General features: G+C 48.7%; 1 protein-coding gene across 1 annotated transcript in view; it reads right to left on the reverse strand.

Annotated features, from left to right (window-relative positions):
• Positions 1-15,293, reverse strand: part of LRRFIP1 (LRR binding FLII interacting protein 1) — a 296,086-nt gene extending 280,793 nt beyond the window's left edge. Inside the window, exon 1 of the mRNA XM_033946260.1 lies at positions 15,082-15,293. Within this exon, the coding sequence (XP_033802151.1) occupies positions 15,082-15,171 (90 nt within the window). The 5' untranslated portion in view covers positions 15,172-15,293. The remainder of the gene's footprint in view (positions 1-15,081) is intronic.
• Between the last annotated feature and the right edge of the window lie 5,223 nt (positions 15,294-20,516).

The raw sequence follows: 20,516 nt of genomic DNA on the forward strand, positions 1-20,516 counted from the left end.
CATGGAGCGTGAGACCAGCCTGAGCGTAGCAAAAAGAAATACAGGCAGCCAGCCAGTTGGACAAGGTGCGCTTGGAAATAGGATGTCCCAGCTGATTAGGATCAAAGGACAAAAACAATTGAGGAACCTTCCGATGAGACTTGGTACGTTGGAGATAAAAAGCCAACGCCCTCTTACAGCCCAGCGTGTGAAGCGCCGCCTCCCCAGGATGAGAGTGACTGATTGAGGTGGAAATCAGACACAACCTTAGGTAGAAATTTAGGATGGGTGCGAAGAACCACCTTGTCATGATGGAATACAGTAAAGGGCGGGTCCGCAACCAAAGCCTGTAGCTCACTAATCCGACGAGCAGACGTGAGCGCAAGTAAAAAGACCACCTTCCAAGTGAGAAACTTAAGAAGAGACTTGTCCATTGGCTCAAAAGGAGGTTTCATCAGCTGAGCCAAGACCACATTAAGATCCCAAACTACCGGAGGAGGTTTCAGAGGAGGGTTAATATTGACTAAACCCCTCATGAAATGAACCACCAGAGGATGAAGAGAGAGGGAACGTCCCTCCAAATGCCGATGGAAAGCAGCAATAGCACTGAGATGCACCCGGATGGAAGTTGTCTTCAGTCCAGACTCAGACAAATGCAACAAATATTCCAGAACCGAGGACACCGGAACCAAACATGGATCCAGATGGTGCGAGGTACACCAGGATGAAAATCTGGTCCACTTCTGGGAATAACAAAGCCGAGTCGAGGCCTTGCGCGAGGCTTCCAGCACCTCCCTGACCGCCGAAGTCAGGGGGAAAGGAACCACGCCGTCAGATGTAGTGACTGTAGATTGGGATGCAACAGCGAACCCCGACTCTGAGACAGCAGAGAGGGAAACACAGGCAGAAGTAGAGGCTCCCTGACACTGAGTTGAAGGAGCAGGGAGAACCAGTGCTGACGAGGCCAACGAGGCGCGATGAGAATCATAGTGGCTCCGGACGACTTGAGGTGAACCAACGTCCTCGAGATCAGAGGAAAAGGAGGAAACGCATAAAGGAATCTCCCTCCCCAGTCGAGAAGGTAGGCATCTGCCTCGAGACGGTCCTGGGAGTAAATCCGTGAACAATAGAGGGGCAGTTTGTGAGTCTCCGGGGAGGCAAACAGATCCACCTGAGGCGTTCCCCAGTGGTCGAAGACCTCGCGCAGAACTCGGGAGTTTAGCGACCACTCGTGCGGCTGGAGAAGACGACTGAGTTTGTCGGCCAGACAATTCTTCTCTCCCTGAATGTAAACCGCCCGCAGGAAGATGTTCTGGGAAGTCGCCCATTCCCAAAGGCGCAAGGCCTCCTGGCACAGGGACCAGGAGCCCGTTCCCCCTTGCTTGTTTACATAATACATTGCCACTTGGTTGTCCGTCCGTACCAGGACCACCTGATCGCGCAGCAGATGACCGAACGCCCGAGCTGCCAGAAAGATGGCACGAAGCTCCAACACATTGATGTGACAGAGACGGTCCTCCGCCGACCATAGCGCTTGAGTCCGCAGACCGTCGAGGTGAGCTCCCCACGCATACTCCGAAGAGTCCGTGGTCAGGACCTTGCGATGTGGAGGGACGAGAAAGAGCAAACCCCCGGAAAGATTGGAAGAGTTGGTCCACCAACGGAGCGATCGTCTCAAGGAAGGAGTGATCGTGACAGGGAAGGAGAGCGGGTCTCGATCCTGACGCCACTGGGAGGCCAAGGTCCACTGAGGAAGTCTCAGATGCAATCTGGCAAATGGCGTGACATGAACAGTCGCAGCCATGTGGCCAAGTAGAATCATCAGCCTGTGCGCAGAGACGGAGCGCTGCAGCGAAATCTGGCGGGCCAGGCAAAGCAGAGCCTCCAGTCTCGACGAGGGAAGGAACGCACGAAGGCGAACCGTGTCCAGCAGGGCCCCGATAAACTGAAGGGATTGAGCCGGGCACAACTGCGACTTGGGAAAATTTACCTCGAACCTCAGATGTTGAAGAAAACTGATAGTCTGTCGGGTCGCTGAGATAACCCCCTCCCGGGACTGAGCCTTGATCAGCCAATCGTCCAGGTAGGGGAAGACCTGCAGTCCCTGAGATCTTAGGGCAGCCGCGACCACCACCATACACTTCGTAAAGACCCGAGGAGACGAGGCCAGCCCGAAGGGAAGGACGCGATATTGGAGGTGCAACTCCCCCACCTGGAACCGTAAGTACTGGCGGAAGGCGGGATGCACCGGAACATGAGTATACGCTTCCTTCAGGTCCAGGGAGCACATCCAGTCCCCCGATTCTAACAGAGGGTACAGGACTGGAAGGGACAACATACGGAACTTCTCCTGGACCAGGAACTTGTTGAGCCCCCTGAGGTCCAGAATGGGGCGAAAGTCCCCTGTCTTCTTCGGGACCAAAAAGTAACGGGAGTAAAACCCCCGTCCCCTTTGGTTCGGGGGCACGGGCTCCACCGCCCGAAGGCTCAACAAGGACCTGGCTTCCGCCAGGAGAATAGGAAGCAGGTCTCGACAGCCAGGAGAAGCCCCCGGCGGATGTTCTGGCGGCATGGCTAAGAAGTTTAGCGAGTAACCCTCGGAGATGATCCGGAGCACCCAAGCGTCCGACGTGATCTCGGCCCAGGCTGGGAGAAAGGCCTGCAATCGGTCCCCGATAGGAAGGGGGTCTTTTGACAGTGCGGAGGGGGCCCGCCCCCAACCGCGCATCACGTCAAAAAGACGGAGCGGGTTTAGCCGCTCCTTGCGCTAGAGGCTTTGGTTGGGATGCCCTGCCCTGCTGTTGGGGACGTCTGGGCGGTGGCCTGGAGAAGGCCAGCATCGACTTCTGCGGGTACCGCCGCGGAGGGGGTCTAAACGGCTTCTGCGGCGGAGCCCGGGGTTTGGGACGGACCAACGAGGCGATAGAGCGTTCGTGTTCCAACAAACGCTTGGTCGCCGCCTCCAAGGACTCATCAAACAGCTCTGAGCCAACACATGGAAGATTGGCCAGACGCTCTTGCAAATTTTGGTCCATATCCAGGGTACGGAGCCATGCCAGGCGGCGCATGGCCACCGAGAAGGCGGACACACGAGAGGCGAGCTCAAATGCGTCGTACACAGCATGGAAGAGGTAGAGACGCAGCTGGGACAAATTGGATATAAAAGCCCCAAAATCCTCTTTATGGGAATCCGGCATGACTCCATAATACCTCAGCAAGGACTTCACCATCTGTCTCAGATAAGACGAGAAGGTGAATGCGTAATTTAGGACCCTGGTCGCCATCAAAGAGTTGGAATAGAGGCGACGACCAAACTTGTCCAAGGTCCGTCCCTCCCGTCCGGGGGGAACCGCCGCAGAGACCCTGGAGGGCTGCGACTTCTTCAAAGCTGACTCGACCAGTAGGGACTGGTGGGACAGCTGTGTGAGTAACGAGGTTCCCTTCCCGTGCCAGACCCCGAACCCCAAGAAGCCGCACTGAGCGATCTAGGCGGGGTCGGGGACCGCCCATGCCCCGAGGAACCCCTTCGGGAAGTCCCCGGGGTATGTGGCACCGAGGCATGCCCCTTTCGTCTTGGCGAAGAGTCCCTTGAGCACTCAACCTCAGACGAACGGAACAGCCTCGGATTGTCGAGGCATAGTTCGGAGACCCGCAGGGTCTCCGCCCCGGTCGGCGAGGAGCGACCGCGGCGTCAAGGAGAGGCCCGTTGGCGTTTGGGCTTCCTCGATCGACGCTTCGCCCGAGGCCGACCAGAGGGCGAGGAACCCCGGGAGGACCTCGACGAGAACGAAGAGGAAGAGATCCTCCGAACTCGCCGCACCTTGTCCCGAGGCCGCACGCTCCGCTCAGGCTGGTCCGCCGAGGTCGAGGGCAAGGTTGGGGCCGAGGCCGAAACCCCCCCTGGGCCCGAAGTCGAGGGCACCGAGACCGAGGTCACCGACGCCGGGGCAGCCGAGGCCGAAGCCTGCTGAAGGTGCGTGAGGGCCCCGGACAGCTCCGAGGCGATGAGAGCCCGGAGCAAGTCCTGGAAGACGGGTACTCCCATCATAGCCGGCAGATCCGGGGCCGTCGGGTGCTCCCTCGAGGGCGACCTCGGTACCGAGTATTCCCGCGGGGCACCCGACTTCGGCGCTCGGGGCGGGGCCGAGGACGACCCACCCGCCCCCACCGAGGAACTCGAGGATGGCTTCTTCGAGGCTGAAACAGAAGAAGGAAGTGAGTACTTACCCTTCGCCGACTTCGGAGTCGAAGATACCGGCTTCGACGTCGAGGGCTCCCGGGGCGAGGACGAAGGAGTCGAGGCCGAGGTCAAGGCCGGGGCCGAAGCCGAGGCCGACGTCGAGGCCTTCCCCGCCACGGGGTCCACTGCAAAGAGCTCCGCCATACGCGCCTGACGGCGGCGGAGAGCTCTCCTCTGAAAAGTGGAGCACCGGGAACAAGTGTCGGTGGGGTGCTCAGGGCCCAGACAGCGCAAGCACCACCGGTGAGGATCGGTAATTGAAAGGAGCCGATCGCACCGGGTGCACTTTTTGAAGCCCGTCACAGGACGGGACATGGGCCCAAAAACCGGCCAGGAACAAGCGAGGTCCCGCGGCCGCGGCTACCGGGAGCCCCCGGAGCCGAACGAAAAACACTTTTTTTTTTTTTTTTTCGACGAAATAAAAAGAACAAAAGAGAAAAACACAGCGACCGAGTCAAAAAAGAGACACAGCCGCGGTGACAGAAGGCAAAACTAAGAGCACAATTTCCACAGGGCTTCTGGCTCCGCGGAAGAGAATGAACTGAGGACCACGAGGTGGGATGCGCCCTCTAGTGGGCAAGAAGGCATGCACATGCGTGGTGCAGTGTAGCAAACTTGAAACTTCAATCAAGTTTGCTTGAAAAGCTGTCCGCGCTGGGGCTCCGTAGATGACGTCACCCACATGTGAGAATATCATGCCTGCTTGTCCTGGGATAATAGGTGGTATTTAATGAGGAGCAAGGGGACGGCTTATAGCAGTGCATGTTAGAGACTAATAATACGTACACTTGTCACCAGCCCCTCTAAAAGAGTTTTCAGTCGTGTTAGCTAAAGAAAGGGTTGTATCTACCTGGGAAGTTTGAAGTGGTGTACAAAAGAGTATCTCTGCTGCTCTGTTCCCTGAAAATAAGCCCTTGTAGTGTGTATTTTAGACCTAAAATTAATGACACTGTCTTATTTTCGGGGGATGTCTTATTTTTCTCATGTACAATGATCATCTCTCCCTTCCTCTCCTCCACCCCAATTCTTCCGCTTTCCTTTCCTTTCTCTCCCCCACATGTGCAGAATCTTTGCTCCCTTCTCACCCATCCCCTTGTGCCTTCCCTCTGCAGCATGTTTCTATCTCTCCCTCCCCTTAGAAGCAGTACTGGGATCCTGACAACACACACCTTCATGTGCAAATATCCAGGGAGCTTTCCCATATTTTATATCTTCCTATTGCCAACTTGCTTTACTCCACTCATCATAGGTACAGTCCTCAGCCAGGTACCACATACCAAGCCAGTCTAAATCCCTAAAATTTCAAGTCTTGAACTCACCTATTTGGTCTTACCATACATAGTACAATGACCGAGACTCTCCCCTCTCAAACAGCATCTTCCAACCCCCTGTATCCCTTCTCTGTGCCGCGTTGCTGATGACACAGTGAATCACCAGTGGGAGAAGACCGCAAATCAGCCTGTTTAGAGTGCTGCCGACACTGCTGTTTGGAGGGAGGTATGTCGGTTGTCTCGCAGTGGAAGGGTCGGCGGGGTTCGAATGGGAGGGAGAGATGGAAAGATGGGAGGGTCAGCGGGGGTTCGGATGCATGGCAGGGTCGGGGGGAAGCGCTGCTGCAGGCAAATCCAGGGCCATTCGGGTTAGACTTCCAGGGTTGATATAACTAGGGCTTATTTTGGGGGTAGGTGACACAGCAGCGAGACCTGGAAACAGTGGAGGGAACCCACAGGAAGACGAGTCCGGTGCAAGCCAATGCCAGGATGCGGGAAGATGGAAGAGCACAGAGGACATGGACCTACGGCTGGAGAGATGGACATACACCAGGGACACGGACCTGTGGCTAGAGAGACAAGAGAAGATAGAAAGGATGGCGATCGTGTTTGGGGACTCCATTATCAGACAAGTCAACAGCCACATAGCGGGAGGAAGACAGGATCGGCTGGTGACCTGCCTACCAGGAGTCAAGGTAGAAGATATAGTGAGCCGCATCGATAGGATCATCAACAACGTGGAAGAGGAAGATACGGCGGTGGTAATCCACGTGGGGACAAAAACTTGAGCAACAGGAACTACAGCAGGGAAGCACTGAAGGACCAGTTCCGGATGCTAAGAAGGAAGCTGAAGGGAGAGAAACAAGATGGCGACGAGAGCGGACGCCTGAGAAGGAGGCTCCCTCTCTTGCAGTCAGCCGGCGTTTGCTTTGCGACCTAGCAGCCCTCTTACCTCAATATGGGTAAGAGGAAAAGGAGCCCTTCGCAGCAATCCTCCGGCGGCGATAGCGACACCGCGTCTGGTGCAGACTACAATTGAAGGAGCGTTGGTCCGCTCGAGCGAATCTGCAGGGGCTACTTCAGGGGCAAGCCCGAATTTGTCGGGCGAACTCAGCCAGCAGCTTTGGGCGTTGCTGAGCCTGGAGCAGAGGCAGCCACCACCACAACCCGGAAGCAGTGCAGTCGTGAGTTCCTGAGGTAACGATGACCCAGGAGGGAATATCAATCCTCCGAGAAGGAGGACAGCCAGCTCCAATTCTATCGGGAGCCGAAGAAGCCAGAGAGCAGCGGCAGTTTTCCCATACTGCAGAGGAGGTGAGAGGAGCTTCGGGAGGAAGTAACATTAACTTTGGGGTGCTGGAGAAGCCTAAGAAAATAGATATGGAGGCTTTATGGCAAGCCATATCAGTTATGGATGCTAACCTCAAATTGTCTTTTTCCACTTTAAAAATTGACTATGGGACTATCCACTCTAAAGTGGAGCAACAGGGCTTGGCCCTTAAAGATTTAAGTGAGAAATTAGAAAAACAGGAGTCAAGAATATCTGAAATGAAAACTTTGGACTTGGAATTGGTAAAAGAAAGATCATTTACTGCTAGGAAAATGGAAAGTTTTGAGAACCAACTAAGGAAAAATAATCTGAGACTCCTAAATTTTCCTAAATGTCCCTTAATTTCACCAATGGAGATGGCAAGAAAGTATTTTAAGGAAATTTTGCTAATTCCTACAGAAAGTTTGCCACCAATTGTTAGAGCTAATTATTTTCAAGTAAAGAAACCTGTGGAAGTTTCCACTCCTAATGAGATTCAAGAGACAAATAATGAAAACATGAACTTAACAGACGTTTCTGGAGAACTCTTTAGAGGTTATAACGGAAAGGAAAACCCTGTTAATAACTCTTGCTTTCGAAAGTGATAGAGAATATATACTACGCTTGTTTTTTCGTCATATTATTGATCAGTTTTTAGGTTCTAATGTTCAAGTATTTCCTGATATGTCACTGAGATCTCAGAGGCGAAGGAAGGAATTCTTGGCATTACGGCCAAGAGTCCTAGCCTTGGGAGCAAATTTTATGTTGAAATTTCCTGTAAAATGTTTTGTTTTACATCAGAATAAGAATTACTTATTTTTTGAACCTAAACAACTGATAGGATTTATAGAATCTAAAGAGCAAGTAGTGCCTGTAGCTGAAAATGAGTAACCTGCCATGAATGGCTGTAGCACCGTAGAAAAGTGCCGCTTTCTAAGTTGGATAAGATTTGTCTTATTTCCTATTTTTTCATAAGAACATAAGAAATGCCTTCACCGAATCAGACCCTTTGTCCATCCAGTCCGGTGACCCGCACACGCGGAGGCCCAACTAGGTGCTTCATAATGAGACCTTGTTTACCTGTTTCCCTCAATGTGATTTGCAAGGAGGTATGCATCCAACTTGCCCTTGAATCCTATAATGGAGGTCTCCGTCACAACCTCCTCCGGGAGAGCGTTCCAAGCGTCCACCACTCGCTGTGCGAAACAGAACTTCCTGACATTTGTCCTGGGCCTGTCGCCTCTCAATTTCAGTACATGACCTCTTGTCCAAGTCACATTTGACAACGTGAATAATGATGCATCTTGCTGGATTTTATCTAGTCCTTTTAGTATTTTAAAAGTCTCTATCATATCTCCACGCATTCTTCTTTTCTCTAGAGCAGTGTTCTTCAACCTTTTTACACCCGTGGACTGGCAGAAATAAAAGAATTATTTTGTGGACCGGCAAACTACTAGGACTAAAATTTTAAAACCCCGTTTACGCCCCATCTCCGCGAACTCGGTCCCCGCAAACCATCTGATCCCATCTGCACAAGCCGCAATTATATATTGAACGTATTTTATTAAAGTATAAAAAGAAACAATATTCTGAACAATTGTGATTTTATAAATACAAATATACAGAGCACGGACCAGCAAAACCCCTGTCTCCCCTCCCCTTCACATATATCCCCTCTACTATCAAGAAAACTGAACAAGCCAAGTTATTATGAATGCTACATAGAAATATCATGCTAACAGAATACTGCAGTCTCCAGTTATGTCTCTAGCAGGATATATATTTCAAATCTGATATATTCTAATGACAAAATAGAAATAAAATTATTTTTTTCTACCTTTTGTTGTCTCTGGTTTCTGCTTTCATCTTCTTTTCCTTCCAACATCTGCCCGTTCCATCCAATGTCTGTCCTCTCCCCCTTCCATATGTATCTGACTTCTTTCTATGCCCCTCTTCCCTGTCCATCCAGCCTGTTCCTCCTCTCTCCTTTTTACATCATTCATTCCAGCTTCACTGCCTTCTTCATTTTTATCTCCCCTACACCAGATCTAGCATCTTTATCCCTCTCTTATTTCTCTGCTGACCCCTTTCCAGCATCAATGTCTCTCTACTTTCTCATTCCTCTCTCTCCCCTTTCCCTCATCTGATCTCTCCATTCCACCCTGACCCCCTTCCCCTCCTGTAATCTCCCTGCCAGCTGTTTCCTTCCTTTTTTTCTTTCTCCCTTCCCTCCTTCCTTTTTTTCCTTCTCCCTTCCCTCCTCCCTCTATCCAACATTAACTCTCTTCCCATCCCTTTCCCTCCTCCCCTCCCAGCAGCATCTCTCCTTCTTCTCCCTTCCCTCCTCCCTCTATCCAACATTAACTCTCTTCCCATCCCTTTCCCTCCTCCCCTTCCAGCAGCATCTCTCCTTCTTCTCCCTTCCCTCCTCCCTCTATCCAACATTAACTCTCTTCCCATCCCTTTCCCTTCTCCCCTTCCAACAGCATCTCTCCTTCTTCTCCCTTCCCTCCTCCCTCTATCCAACATTAACTCTCTTCTCTTCCCATCCCTTTCCCTCCTCCCCTCCCAGCAGCATCTCTCCTTCTAACTCCTTCTAACCAAGTCCAGTAACAGCTCTCCCTTTATCCAGCAGCTTCCCTGTCTTCTACAGTGGCTTCCTCCCCTTCCAGCAGCTCTCAGTACTTGCCTGCAGGAAGTTGCCGGTAAATCACTGCCCTGGCAAGTAGGAGAGCTGGTGGGAGGGGAGACAGCCACTGTGAAGGCTCCCCAGGATCTTGCTCGCACACGCTGACCATCTCCCTCCACCTACACCTGAATCTGCAGCTCTCTCCGCGGCCCTCTTCAGCAACTCAGCAGGGGGGGCGATCAGGCAGGCTGCCGATGTCGGGACCTTCACTCTCTGAGTCCCGCCTATTTTGTTTCAACTTCCTGTTTCCGAACAGGCGAGACTCAGAGAGGGAAGGCCCCGACGTCGGCAGCCTATCTTAATCGCCTGAGGCTGGGAGGAACATTAATGAGCAGGAACCGCAGTCGGCAGGAAATTTAACTGCCGACTTGATCTTGCCGGCCCTGTGCGGACCGGCAGAAATTTTCTGCGGACCACCACCGGTCCGCGGACCGGCGGTTGAAGAACTGTGCTCTAGAGTGAACAAGCTCAGTTTTCTGAGGCGTTCTTTGTAGCTCAAATTTCCCATACCTTTTACTAGCTTTGTAGCTCGCCTCTGTACCCTTTCCAGCAGGGTTATATCCTTTTTTAGGTAGGGAGACCAGTGTTGGATACAATACTCCAGGTGTGGCCTGACCATTGCTCTGTAAAGCAGCATTATGACGTTAGCCGATCTACTTGTGATTCCCTTCTTGATCATGCCCAACATCCTGTTCGCTTTCTTTGCAGCCGCTGCGCATTGTGCCGACAGTTTCAGTGTCCGGTCTATCAGTACCCCCAGGTCCCTATCCTGTTCGCTCTTGCTCAATGTCACACCTAACATTTTATATTCATGTTCCTTGTTCTTCGTGCCTAGGTGCATCACTTTGCATTTTTCTGTATTGAATTTCATCTGCCACTTTTCCGCCCATTTCTCTAGCTGGTTCAAATCTCTCTGGAGTTCTTCACTATCCATTTGTGATCCAACTGATCGACATAGTTTCGTGTCATCTGCAAACTTGATTATGTTACTCGTTGTTTCCTCTTCCAGGTCATTTATGAATATATTGAATAAGATTGGCCCAAGGACCGAGCCCTGGGGCACACCGCTTGTCACCTTTTCCCAGTCCGAGAACTTCCCATTTATGCTTACCCTCTGCAATCTGCTTTCCAGCCAATTCGCTATCCATCTTAGTATATCCCCCTCAATTCCATCTTAGTATATCCCCCTCAATTCCATGGTTTCTTCAGAAGCCTAGCGTGTGGAACTTCTGGAAGTCCAAGTATATTATATCCACCGGGTGTCCGCTATCAATATGTTTGTTCACCTTCTCAAAAAATTGAAGTAAATTTGTCAGACATGACTTTCCCTTCCTGAAGCCGTGTTGACTGTCTCTCATCAGGTCATGATTTTCCAGGTTCTGCACTATGCTGTCTTTGATTAGCGCTTCAACCATCTTCCCTGGAACCGACGTAAGACTCACAGGTCTATAGTTGCCTGGTTCTCCTCTCGATCCTTTTTTGTAGATTGGAATGACATTCGCTATCTTCCAATCCTCTGGTATTCGCCCGGTTCTGATTGACAAATTAGCTTAGGATTGTAGGAGCTCTCCGATTTCTACCTTAAGTTCCTTTAGCACTCTCAGGTGAATTCCATCTGGTCCAGGGGACTTGTCACTTTTTAGCCTATCGATCTGATAGTATATCATGTCCAGGTTCACACTCACTGTGGTGAGGCTATCCTTGATTTCTCCCTTGAATACTTTCCCTGGTTTGGGCATTGATGCAGTGTCTTCCCTGGTAAAGTCTCTCTCAAATAGTTGTGGACTAAATAAGTTGAATTATAACTGAGTAACCAAAACACTGTATCAAGTGGATTTGGGGTTATAGATTTTCCTTTCAATAATTTTTGTAAATCTGTGTACAAGTATGTTTATTGCTTGTTTGTATTAAATAAATTGAATAAATAAACTAAAAAAAAAAAGGAAGGAAGCTGACGACCAGAATGCCGAGGGTAGCGTTCTCGGAGATCCTGCCGGTACCCAGGGCCAACGAGATGAGGCAGATGGAGCTGCAAGCAGTCAATGCATGGATGAAACACTGGTGTGAGAAAAAAGGATTCTACTTTGTGCGCAACTGGAGGACGTTCTGGGGGAAGAGCAAGCTCTACAGGAAGAATGGACTGCACCTCAGTGGAGACGGAATGAGGTTACTCACAAGCAACATCAAGCTGGAAATTGAGAAGTTTTTAAACTAGGAAGAAGGGGAAAGCCGACAGTCGACCAAGAATCAATGGTTTAGGAAACGGTATATCCGGAGGTTACCATGCAAGAAGATTGCGGGGAAGACTCATTGGATCATAGGCAAGACAGAAATCCTGATGGATTGAAAGGGACACAAGAGGGAAGGAAATGCATGAAAGTAACAGGCCACAAACTCAAGTGTATGTACATGAATGCAAGGTGCCTAAGGAATAAGATGGGGGAATTGGAAGCTATGGTACACAAAGATAACCTTGACATCATTGACATCACGGAAACATGGTGGAATGAGGAAAATGTCTGGGACACTGTGCTACCGGGATACAAGCTATACTGCAGAGATAGAGGACAAAAAGGTGGGGGTATTGCCCTATACATAAAAGAGGGAATTGAGTCTACTGGAGAGAATACGCCGGAAACAAAAAACAAGGTAGAGTCTCTATGGGCCAAAATTCCGGGAACAAATGGAACAGAAACGAAGATCGGCACCTACCACTGACCCTGATGGAGAAATGATGGATGTGATTAAACGCAACTGCAAGGGAAGCAACGCAGTTATCATGGGCAATTTCAATTATTCAGGGATAGACTGGAACCTAGGCACCTCCGGCTGTGGTAGGGAGACCAAGTTCCTGGATGCTGTAGGCGATTGCTTCCTGTAAAAACTTGTCAAGTAAAATACGAGAGGAAATGCAATTCTGGACTTAATTATAAATGGACTATGAGGACTGGCACAAGGTGTAGAAGTAGAAGGGACGCTGGGAAGCAGTGATCACAATATGATCCACTTCAACCTGAACACAGGGGCAAAACATCGATCCAGAACGATGGCTACGGCACTGAACTTCCGAAAAGGGAATTACGAAGGGACAAGACTCATGGAGGGGAAGAAGATTAAGAAGAGGATAAGCACTGTAAAATGATGGAGCAAACATGGTCCCTTTTTCAGGACATAGTCACCGAGGCGCAAAATCTATATATACCACATATCAACAAGGGATCCAAGAGGAAAAAGAACAAGGAACCGGCGTGGCTCACTGTAGCAGTGAAGGAAGCAATCAGAAACAAGAAGACTTCATTTAAGGAATGGATATGGTCAAAAACAGATGAAAACTGGAAAAAGAACAAATAACATCAAAGCATGTGCCATAAGGTGGTAAGAAACTTCCAGGAAAAAATAGCCAAGGAGCCAATACGTTTTTTTGATATATTAAGGGGAAACAACCTGCGAAGGAAGCAATCGGGCCGTTGGATAACCATGGAATAAAGGGAGTGCTAAAGGAGGACAAAGCCATCGCCGACAAACCGAACACATTTTTTGCATCTCTATTTACTGAAGAAGATATACACAACATACTGGAAGCTGACAGGCTATACACAGGAAACAAAGACGGGAAACTGACAGGGTTGAAGGTCAGTCTAGAAGAGGTATGCAGGCAGATTGATAGGCTTAAAAACGATAAATCCCCGGGACCGGATGGCATCCATCCGAGGATAATCAAGGAACTAAAATGGGCTATAGCTGAACTGTTCCAACTAATAGCCAATCTGTCGGACCTTGGTACTGGGAAAGATGGTAGAGGCACTGTTCAAGACCGTATCATTGATCACCTTGACGGACACAGTCAGATGAGGACCAGCCAGCACGGTTTCAGCAAAGGCAGATCTTGCCTGACGAACTTGCTTCACTTTTTCGAGGGAGTAAACAGGCAGATAGACAAGGGCGACCCAGTCGACATTGTATATCTGGACTTTCAGAAGGCGTTCGACAAGGTTCCGCATGAATGACTACTTCGGAAAATTGCGAGCCATGGAATCGAGGGTGAAATACTCACGTGGATTAAAAACTGGCTGGAGCATAAGAAATTGAAAGTGGGGGTAAATGGACAATACTCGGACTGGAAGAGCATTACTAGTGGGGTATCGCAGGGCTCGGTGCTTGGACCCGTGCTCTTCAACATCTTTCTAAATAATCTGGATATAGGTGTGACGAGCGAGGTGATTAGATTTGTGGACGATACGAAGCTATTCAGAGTAGTGACGACGCAGGGGGATTGCGAAGATCTGCAACGTAACATAATCAAGTTCGAGGAATGGGCATCGACATGGCAGATGAGGTTCAACGTGGATAAATGTAAAGTGATGCATGTCGGTAACAAAAATCTCATGCACGAATACAGGATGTCCGGGGCGGTACTTGGAGAGACCTCCCAGGAAAGGGACTTGGGAGTTATGATCAACAAGTCGATGAAGCCGTCCACACAATGTGTGGAGGCTGCAAAAAGGGTGAACAGAATGCTAGGAATGATAAAGAAGGGGATCACGAACAGATCGGAGAAGATTATCATGCCGCTGTACCGGGCCATGGTGCGCCCTCACCTGGAGTACTGCGTATAGCACTGGTCGCCATACATGAAGAAGGACATGGTACTACTCGAAAGGGTCCAGAGAAGAGCGACTAACATGGTTAAGGGGTTGAAGGAGCTGCCGTACAGCGAAAGATTAGAGAAACTGGGCCTCTTCTCCCTTGAACAGAGGAGATTGAGAGGAAACATTCAAGGCACTGAAGAGGATAGACTTAGTAGATAAGAACAGGTTGTTCACCCTCTCCAAGGCAGGGAGAACGAGATAAACGTAAAGAAGTTCTTCTTCACCCAGAGAGTGGTAGAAATCTAGGGAAAACACCCTTCAGGGATTCAAGTTCCTGCTGAACCAGAACGTACGCAGGTAACACTAGACTCAGTTAGGGCACTGGTCTTTGACCTAAGGGCCACCGCGGGAGCGGAATGCTGGGCACGATGGACCACTGGTCTGATCCAGCAGCAGCAATTCTTAATTTCAGGGAAACACGGTACAAGGCAGCAGCTAATAGAGAATGGCAAAGGGACAAATTTGGCCCCATTCCTATAAGCTCAGCCTTAACCACACAAGCCTCGAAAACTGATTTTAAAGTGTTTGAGGCATGTGCATATGAGGACAGAGGTGGGAAGAACAGGAAAATAAATTACCGGCATGGAACTGGAAAATGAGATCCTATGCTATTCTCTAACAGTATAATTTAAACCCTCCTAAACGGATTTTGACAGCTAAGGCCTGCACTATTATTGTCTTCAGTCTGTCGTTGCCTGATTATTGGGGTTTTTTGTTTGTTTGTTTTCATTTGCTCAGGCATGGAATCCCACCCCCCAGACCCCACCACCTAAGAGGTAGGGAAGCTCGAATATAACGATCCCGACTCGGGGCTTCTGTATGGTTCCTTAACACCATAACCACCCCATGATATACTAGCGAGTTAAAAAGCATAAGACCCCAGTCCAACAAGTCATCTCTATCCTCTCCTCTCCTCCACTGGCAGAAACCTTGGCCTGACTCACCTCCCGGGCGATCTGATTCAACGCATCATCCTCAGCCGTCAGCCTTTCCCTGTGTGGCTGTCGTTTTCTGCTTGGTCCAGAGGTGGCCATATCTGTTTGCCTGGCTGTCAGTCCGTCCGTCCGATCGCTGATCACAGACACACACTATCGGGGATGCGGGTACCCCCCCCCCAAAAAAAAAAACCAACCCAAAACCGAACAAAAACAGTTACTTCCCACTGTCAATTCTCCATTTCCGGTTTTGCAACATCGCCCGACCAGCTAAGAAAGTACAGGCCATAGCCCAACCCGCCGCGTCACGGGCAGCGTGAGGGAGGTAAAGGAAGAGACAAGGGTGGGGACACCACAGAATGAAGAAGAAACAGCAGGACTGATTGACAGGGCAGAAGGGAGAGACGAAATTAACAGAGAAGAATGAGAAAAGGTGTGTGGGGACAGTCTGGGTTAAACTTGATTTTGGGTTTTAAGAGTTTTGTTCTTTCTAAAAATAACCTTTTACTGTCTAGATTTCCATGGTGAGAATTATTTAAAAGTATTAAAACCAATACGGAATATAAGAATGTTAGTTTGAAGTTAAAAAATTGAAAATAATTTGACATCCACCAAACAAGATTTAACAAAAGATCTGCTCTGTACTTCTGTATCCGGCTGTAATCATTGGTTGCTTGCTGCATACATCTCTATTCTCATTGCACGTATCTTCTTGCAAACCGCTCTGAACTTATGTATCTTGCTGTAAACCGTTCTAAACTTATGTATCTTGTTCTAAACATATGCTTCTTGTAATCACCGCATACTCTCATTGCATGATTCTTGTTGTAAATCGCTTTGAACTTATGGTATAGCGGTATATAAGAAATAAAATTATTATTATTAATAGTGGTATAGCTAGGATTGAATGGACCCAAAGTAACACCAAGGCTGCCAAATTACCTGTTCCAGGAGATCCTTTTTGGCTAGTCCTGGTTTTAAACTTACATCCCAGTAGTATTTGTAGACCATAAAGCACAGTTACTTACTGTAAAGGTGTTATCCACAGGGCCGGATTAACCAATAGGCCCAGTAGGTATGTACCTAGGGCCCAAAATGATCAGGGGGGTCCAATGAAGGAGGCCCCCCACGATCGGCAACGCAGACCCCCCGAATGGCAATGTGGGCCCCCCCAACCGATCAGTAACGCGGGCCCCCACCATCGACGGAATGTAATACAAACAAACAACGCAGGTAAGAAAGGCAAGGGGAACTGTAATTTTGCAAGTGGTGCTGCTTGCCCAAAGCTTCCCTCCGTCGCAGCTTCCTGTTTCCGCCTGGGCGCGTCAGAGGGAAGCTTTGGGCAAGCAGCACCGCTTGCAAAATTACAGTTCCCCTTGCCTTTCTTACCCGTGTTGCTCGTTTGTATTCCATTCCATCGATGGGGGGGGTCCGCGTTGCCGATCGGGGGGGGGGGCCGCATTGCCAATCGATGCATGGGGGGGCGTCGCTGTCCTAAAAAAAAAAAATAGGAGTGAAAGGTGAGTGGTGAGATGGGCCTGGGGTGGAGGGAGAGAGAGAAGGGGGCAAGGCAAAGCAGGGCAGATGATGAAAGTGTGGATAAGGGAGACCAAGGGAGCAGGGCAGATGATGGATGTGGGAAGAAAGGGGCAGGGCAGGACAGATAATGGAAGTGGGGAGAAGGGAGCAGGGCAGATGATGGAAGTGGGGAGAACTTGTGCCCAGCCCTCACCTCCTCACCACTGCTACTGAAGGAGTCTGGGACTGGTTTTTCTGAGTCTTAAACTAAGTTTTCTCCTTAATAAAATGCTGAATTATGTTTAATTTCAGACCTGACTTATCTCATGTTCTAGCCTGCCTGCACTAGGTGTTTTAGCCTGGGCGTTTTAGCTTCTTATGTTTATCTCAGCATACACAGTATTGTATTCCGCCCTCCTGGACATGTAACAGAAAGACTGCAGGGACCTGCTTAGGACCAATGATTGTTAAGAAAAGTAACATGTGAGAAGTTTTTTCTAGCATTCAGTTGTATAGCCAGAAAAATATATAAATTTCACTGTAACTTCCTGGTTTCGGGACTTCTGAAGCTGCCAGCTTGGGGGCTTAGGAGTCCGCATATGCTGAATAAAATATACCTGTCACTTTCTTCTCGTTTCTGATTATTGTGGCTGACCAAGTGATCTTTCACTACTGCTTTCCCACATGCTGGATGGGGGGGGGTAAAGATAGAGTTAGTGAGATAGTGGAGGAGTGAAGGAAAGGGGTGGCAAGCTGTGAGTAGACACAGTGAAAAGAGGGAAACTAAGGGTTGAATAGTAAGAAAGAATTTAATTTAAACAGAGGCAGAAAATAGAGAAGAAAGTCCAGAGAAGAAAAGGAAAGGGAAGAGAGAGGAGAGAGATGCCAAAGAATGGGGAAGGACACAGAGACATCACATCCAAGTGAAGGAAATGAGAAGAGAGATGCTAAAAACCACAGGGGGGAGAGGGAAGGAAAGATGAAAGGAGAGAGATGCCAGACTATGAGGGGAACAGAGAGAGATGCCAGACCAAGGAGGGGAGGGGGCAGGAGCAGAGATGGCAGAGAGAGACAAACATTTTCTGGAAGGGGCAGACAGTGGATGGAAGGAAGAGAATGTTGAGAAGATGAGGAAAGCAGAAGCCAGACAACAAAGGTAGAAAAAAATTTCTATTTGTTTTATTTATTTATTTTTGATTTAGGATAAGGTATTATTGTAGCTGTATTAATAATCGTTTATTAATAAAAAATGGAAATAAGATGATACTGTTTACTGAACTAATTGTAATACAATTTTTACAAATTCAGAGACCATAACTCCTTTCCTCAGGTCAGGACAGGGATACTGTAAGAGCAATATAGTTTACTGATCTGAAGAAAGAGGTTTTAACCTCTGAAAGCTAAGAAAGAAATGTATTAGTCCAATAAAATGATGGGCACTAAATTTTCTTCCCACTATGTACCTTGCCTCCTACCCAAATGCAAAGTATAAATTGGTGGGCTTCCCAAAACCCTGCCAGTTGAAGATCTCATCCTCTAGGAAGGAAGGGGAGTTTTGTTCAGAGATGTTTGGAGGTTGCATAGAAGAAAAACTGTACACTGGCACTGGTATGGTAATTTTTGTTTGATTTGAATTTTAAAATAAAAGAAATAAAGTTGAAATAAAGAAGTAAATACATGGGGGCGGGGAATGGTAGCCCAGTGTACTTGTGTGCCTAGGGGCCCTCGACGAATTAATCCTGCCCTGGTTATCCAGGGACAGCAGGCAAATATTCTCACATCTTTAGAAATGATCTGGACATAGGTACGACGAGTGAGGTGATTAAATTTGCGGACGATACAAAGTTTTTCAGAGTAGTGAAGACGCAGGGGGATTGTGAAGATCTGCTACGTGACATAATCGGGCTCGAGGAATAGGCATCAACATGGCAGATGAGGTTCAACGTGGATAAGTGTAAAGTAATGCATGTCGGTAACAAAAATCTCATGCACGAATACAGGATGTCCGGGGCGGTACTTGGAGAGACATCCCAGGAAAGAGATTGGGAGTTCTGATCGACAAGTCAATGAAGCCGTCTGCATAATGCGCTGCGGCGGCAAAAAGGGCTAACAGAATGCTAGGAATGATAAAGAAGGGGATCACGAACAGATCGGAGAAGGTTATCATGCCGCTCTCACCTGGAGTACTGCATCCAGTACTGGTTGCCGTACATGAAGAAGGACACGGTACTACTTGAAAGGGTCCAGAGAAGAGCAACTAAGATGGTTAAGGGGCTGGAGGAGTTGCCGTATAGTGAAAGATTAGAGAAACTGGGCCTCTTCTCCCTCAAGCAGAGGAGATTGAGAGGGGACATGATCGAAACATTCAAGGTACTGAAGGGAATAGACTTAGTAGATAAGGACAGGTTGTTCACCCTCTCCAAGGTAGGGAGAACGAGAGGATACTCTCTAAAATTGAAAGGGGATAGTTCTTCACCCAGAGAGTGGTAGAAAACTGGAACACTCTTCTGGAGTCTGTCATAGGGGAAAACACTTTGCAGGGATTCAAGACAAAGTTAGACAAGTTCCTGCTGAACCGGAACGTACGCAGGTAGCGCTAGTCTCAGGGTGCTGGTCTTTCACCAGAAGGCCGCTGTGTGAGCGGACTGCTGGGCATGATGGACCATTGGTCTGACCCAGCAGCAGCAATTATTATGTCTTATCTTCTTATGTGGGTGACATCATCCACAGAGCCCGGATGCAGACAGCTTCACAAGCAGACTTGCTTGTAGAACTATAGAAAGTTCACGACTGCCACACCGCGCATGCACGAATGCCTTCCCGCCTCTCCTCAGTTCAGATAGCTAGCAGAGAAGCCAACCAGGGGAGGTGGGTGGGTTGTGAGAATATCTGCCTGCTGTCCCTGGATAACACCTGTTACAATAAGTAACTGTGCTTTATCTCAGGACAAGCAGGCAGCATATTCTCACATGTGGGTGACCTCCAAGCTATCCAAAATGGGATGGTGGGAGTGTTGGCAACTTAGGAGAATAAATTTTGTAAAACTGCCTGGCCGAAATGGCCATCCCATCTGGAAAAAGCATCCTAACAATAATGAGAAGTGAATGTATGGTAGCTTTGCAGATTTCCTCAATAGGAGTAGATCTGAGGAAAGCCACTGATGCTGCCATGGCTCTGACTTTGTGGGCTTTAGCTCAACTCTGTAGATGCAGTCCAGCCTGAACATAACAGAAAGAGATGCAAGCAGCTAACCAGTTGGAGATGGTGCTTTTGGAAATTGGACGTCCCAACTTGTTTGGATCAAAGGAGGAAAAAGTTGAGGTGCAGATATATGTTTTTCAGTGTGTTGCAAGTAGAAAGCCAAAGCACGCTTACAGTCCAGAGTATGAAGAGCTGATTCTCCAGGGTGAGAATGAGGCTTTGGAAAAAACACTGGAAGTACAATGGATTGATTGAGATGAAATTCTGAAACCACTTTAGATAACAATTTAGGATAAGTACAGAGGACCACCTTGTCACGATGGAATACTGTGAAAGAAAGTCTGCAACTAAAGCTTGTAGCTCGCTGACCCTGCGAGCAGACGTGAGAGCAATGAGAAACACCACTTTCCAAGTGAGATATTTAAGATGAGCTGAAACCATTGGTTTGAAAAGAGGCTTCATCAATTGAGCAATAACAACATTGAGATCCCAAACCACTGGAGGAGGTTTGAGAAGTAGTTTGACATTGAAAAGACCTTTCATAAATCTGGAAATCACTGGATGAGCAGAAAGGGGTTTCCCTTTGATAGGCTGATGGAAAGCAGCAATTGCACTGAGATGGATTCAAATGGATGTGGATTTGAGGCCTGATTGAGATAAATGCAACAGGTAATCAAAAACTGAAGACAAGGAGATAGATTGAGGTTCCTTGTGATGAATGGTGC

The sequence above is a fragment of the Geotrypetes seraphini genome, chromosome 5, assembly GCF_902459505.1.
Source record: "Geotrypetes seraphini chromosome 5, aGeoSer1.1, whole genome shotgun sequence".
NCBI classification, from domain to species: Eukaryota; Metazoa; Chordata; class Amphibia; order Gymnophiona; family Dermophiidae; genus Geotrypetes; species Geotrypetes seraphini.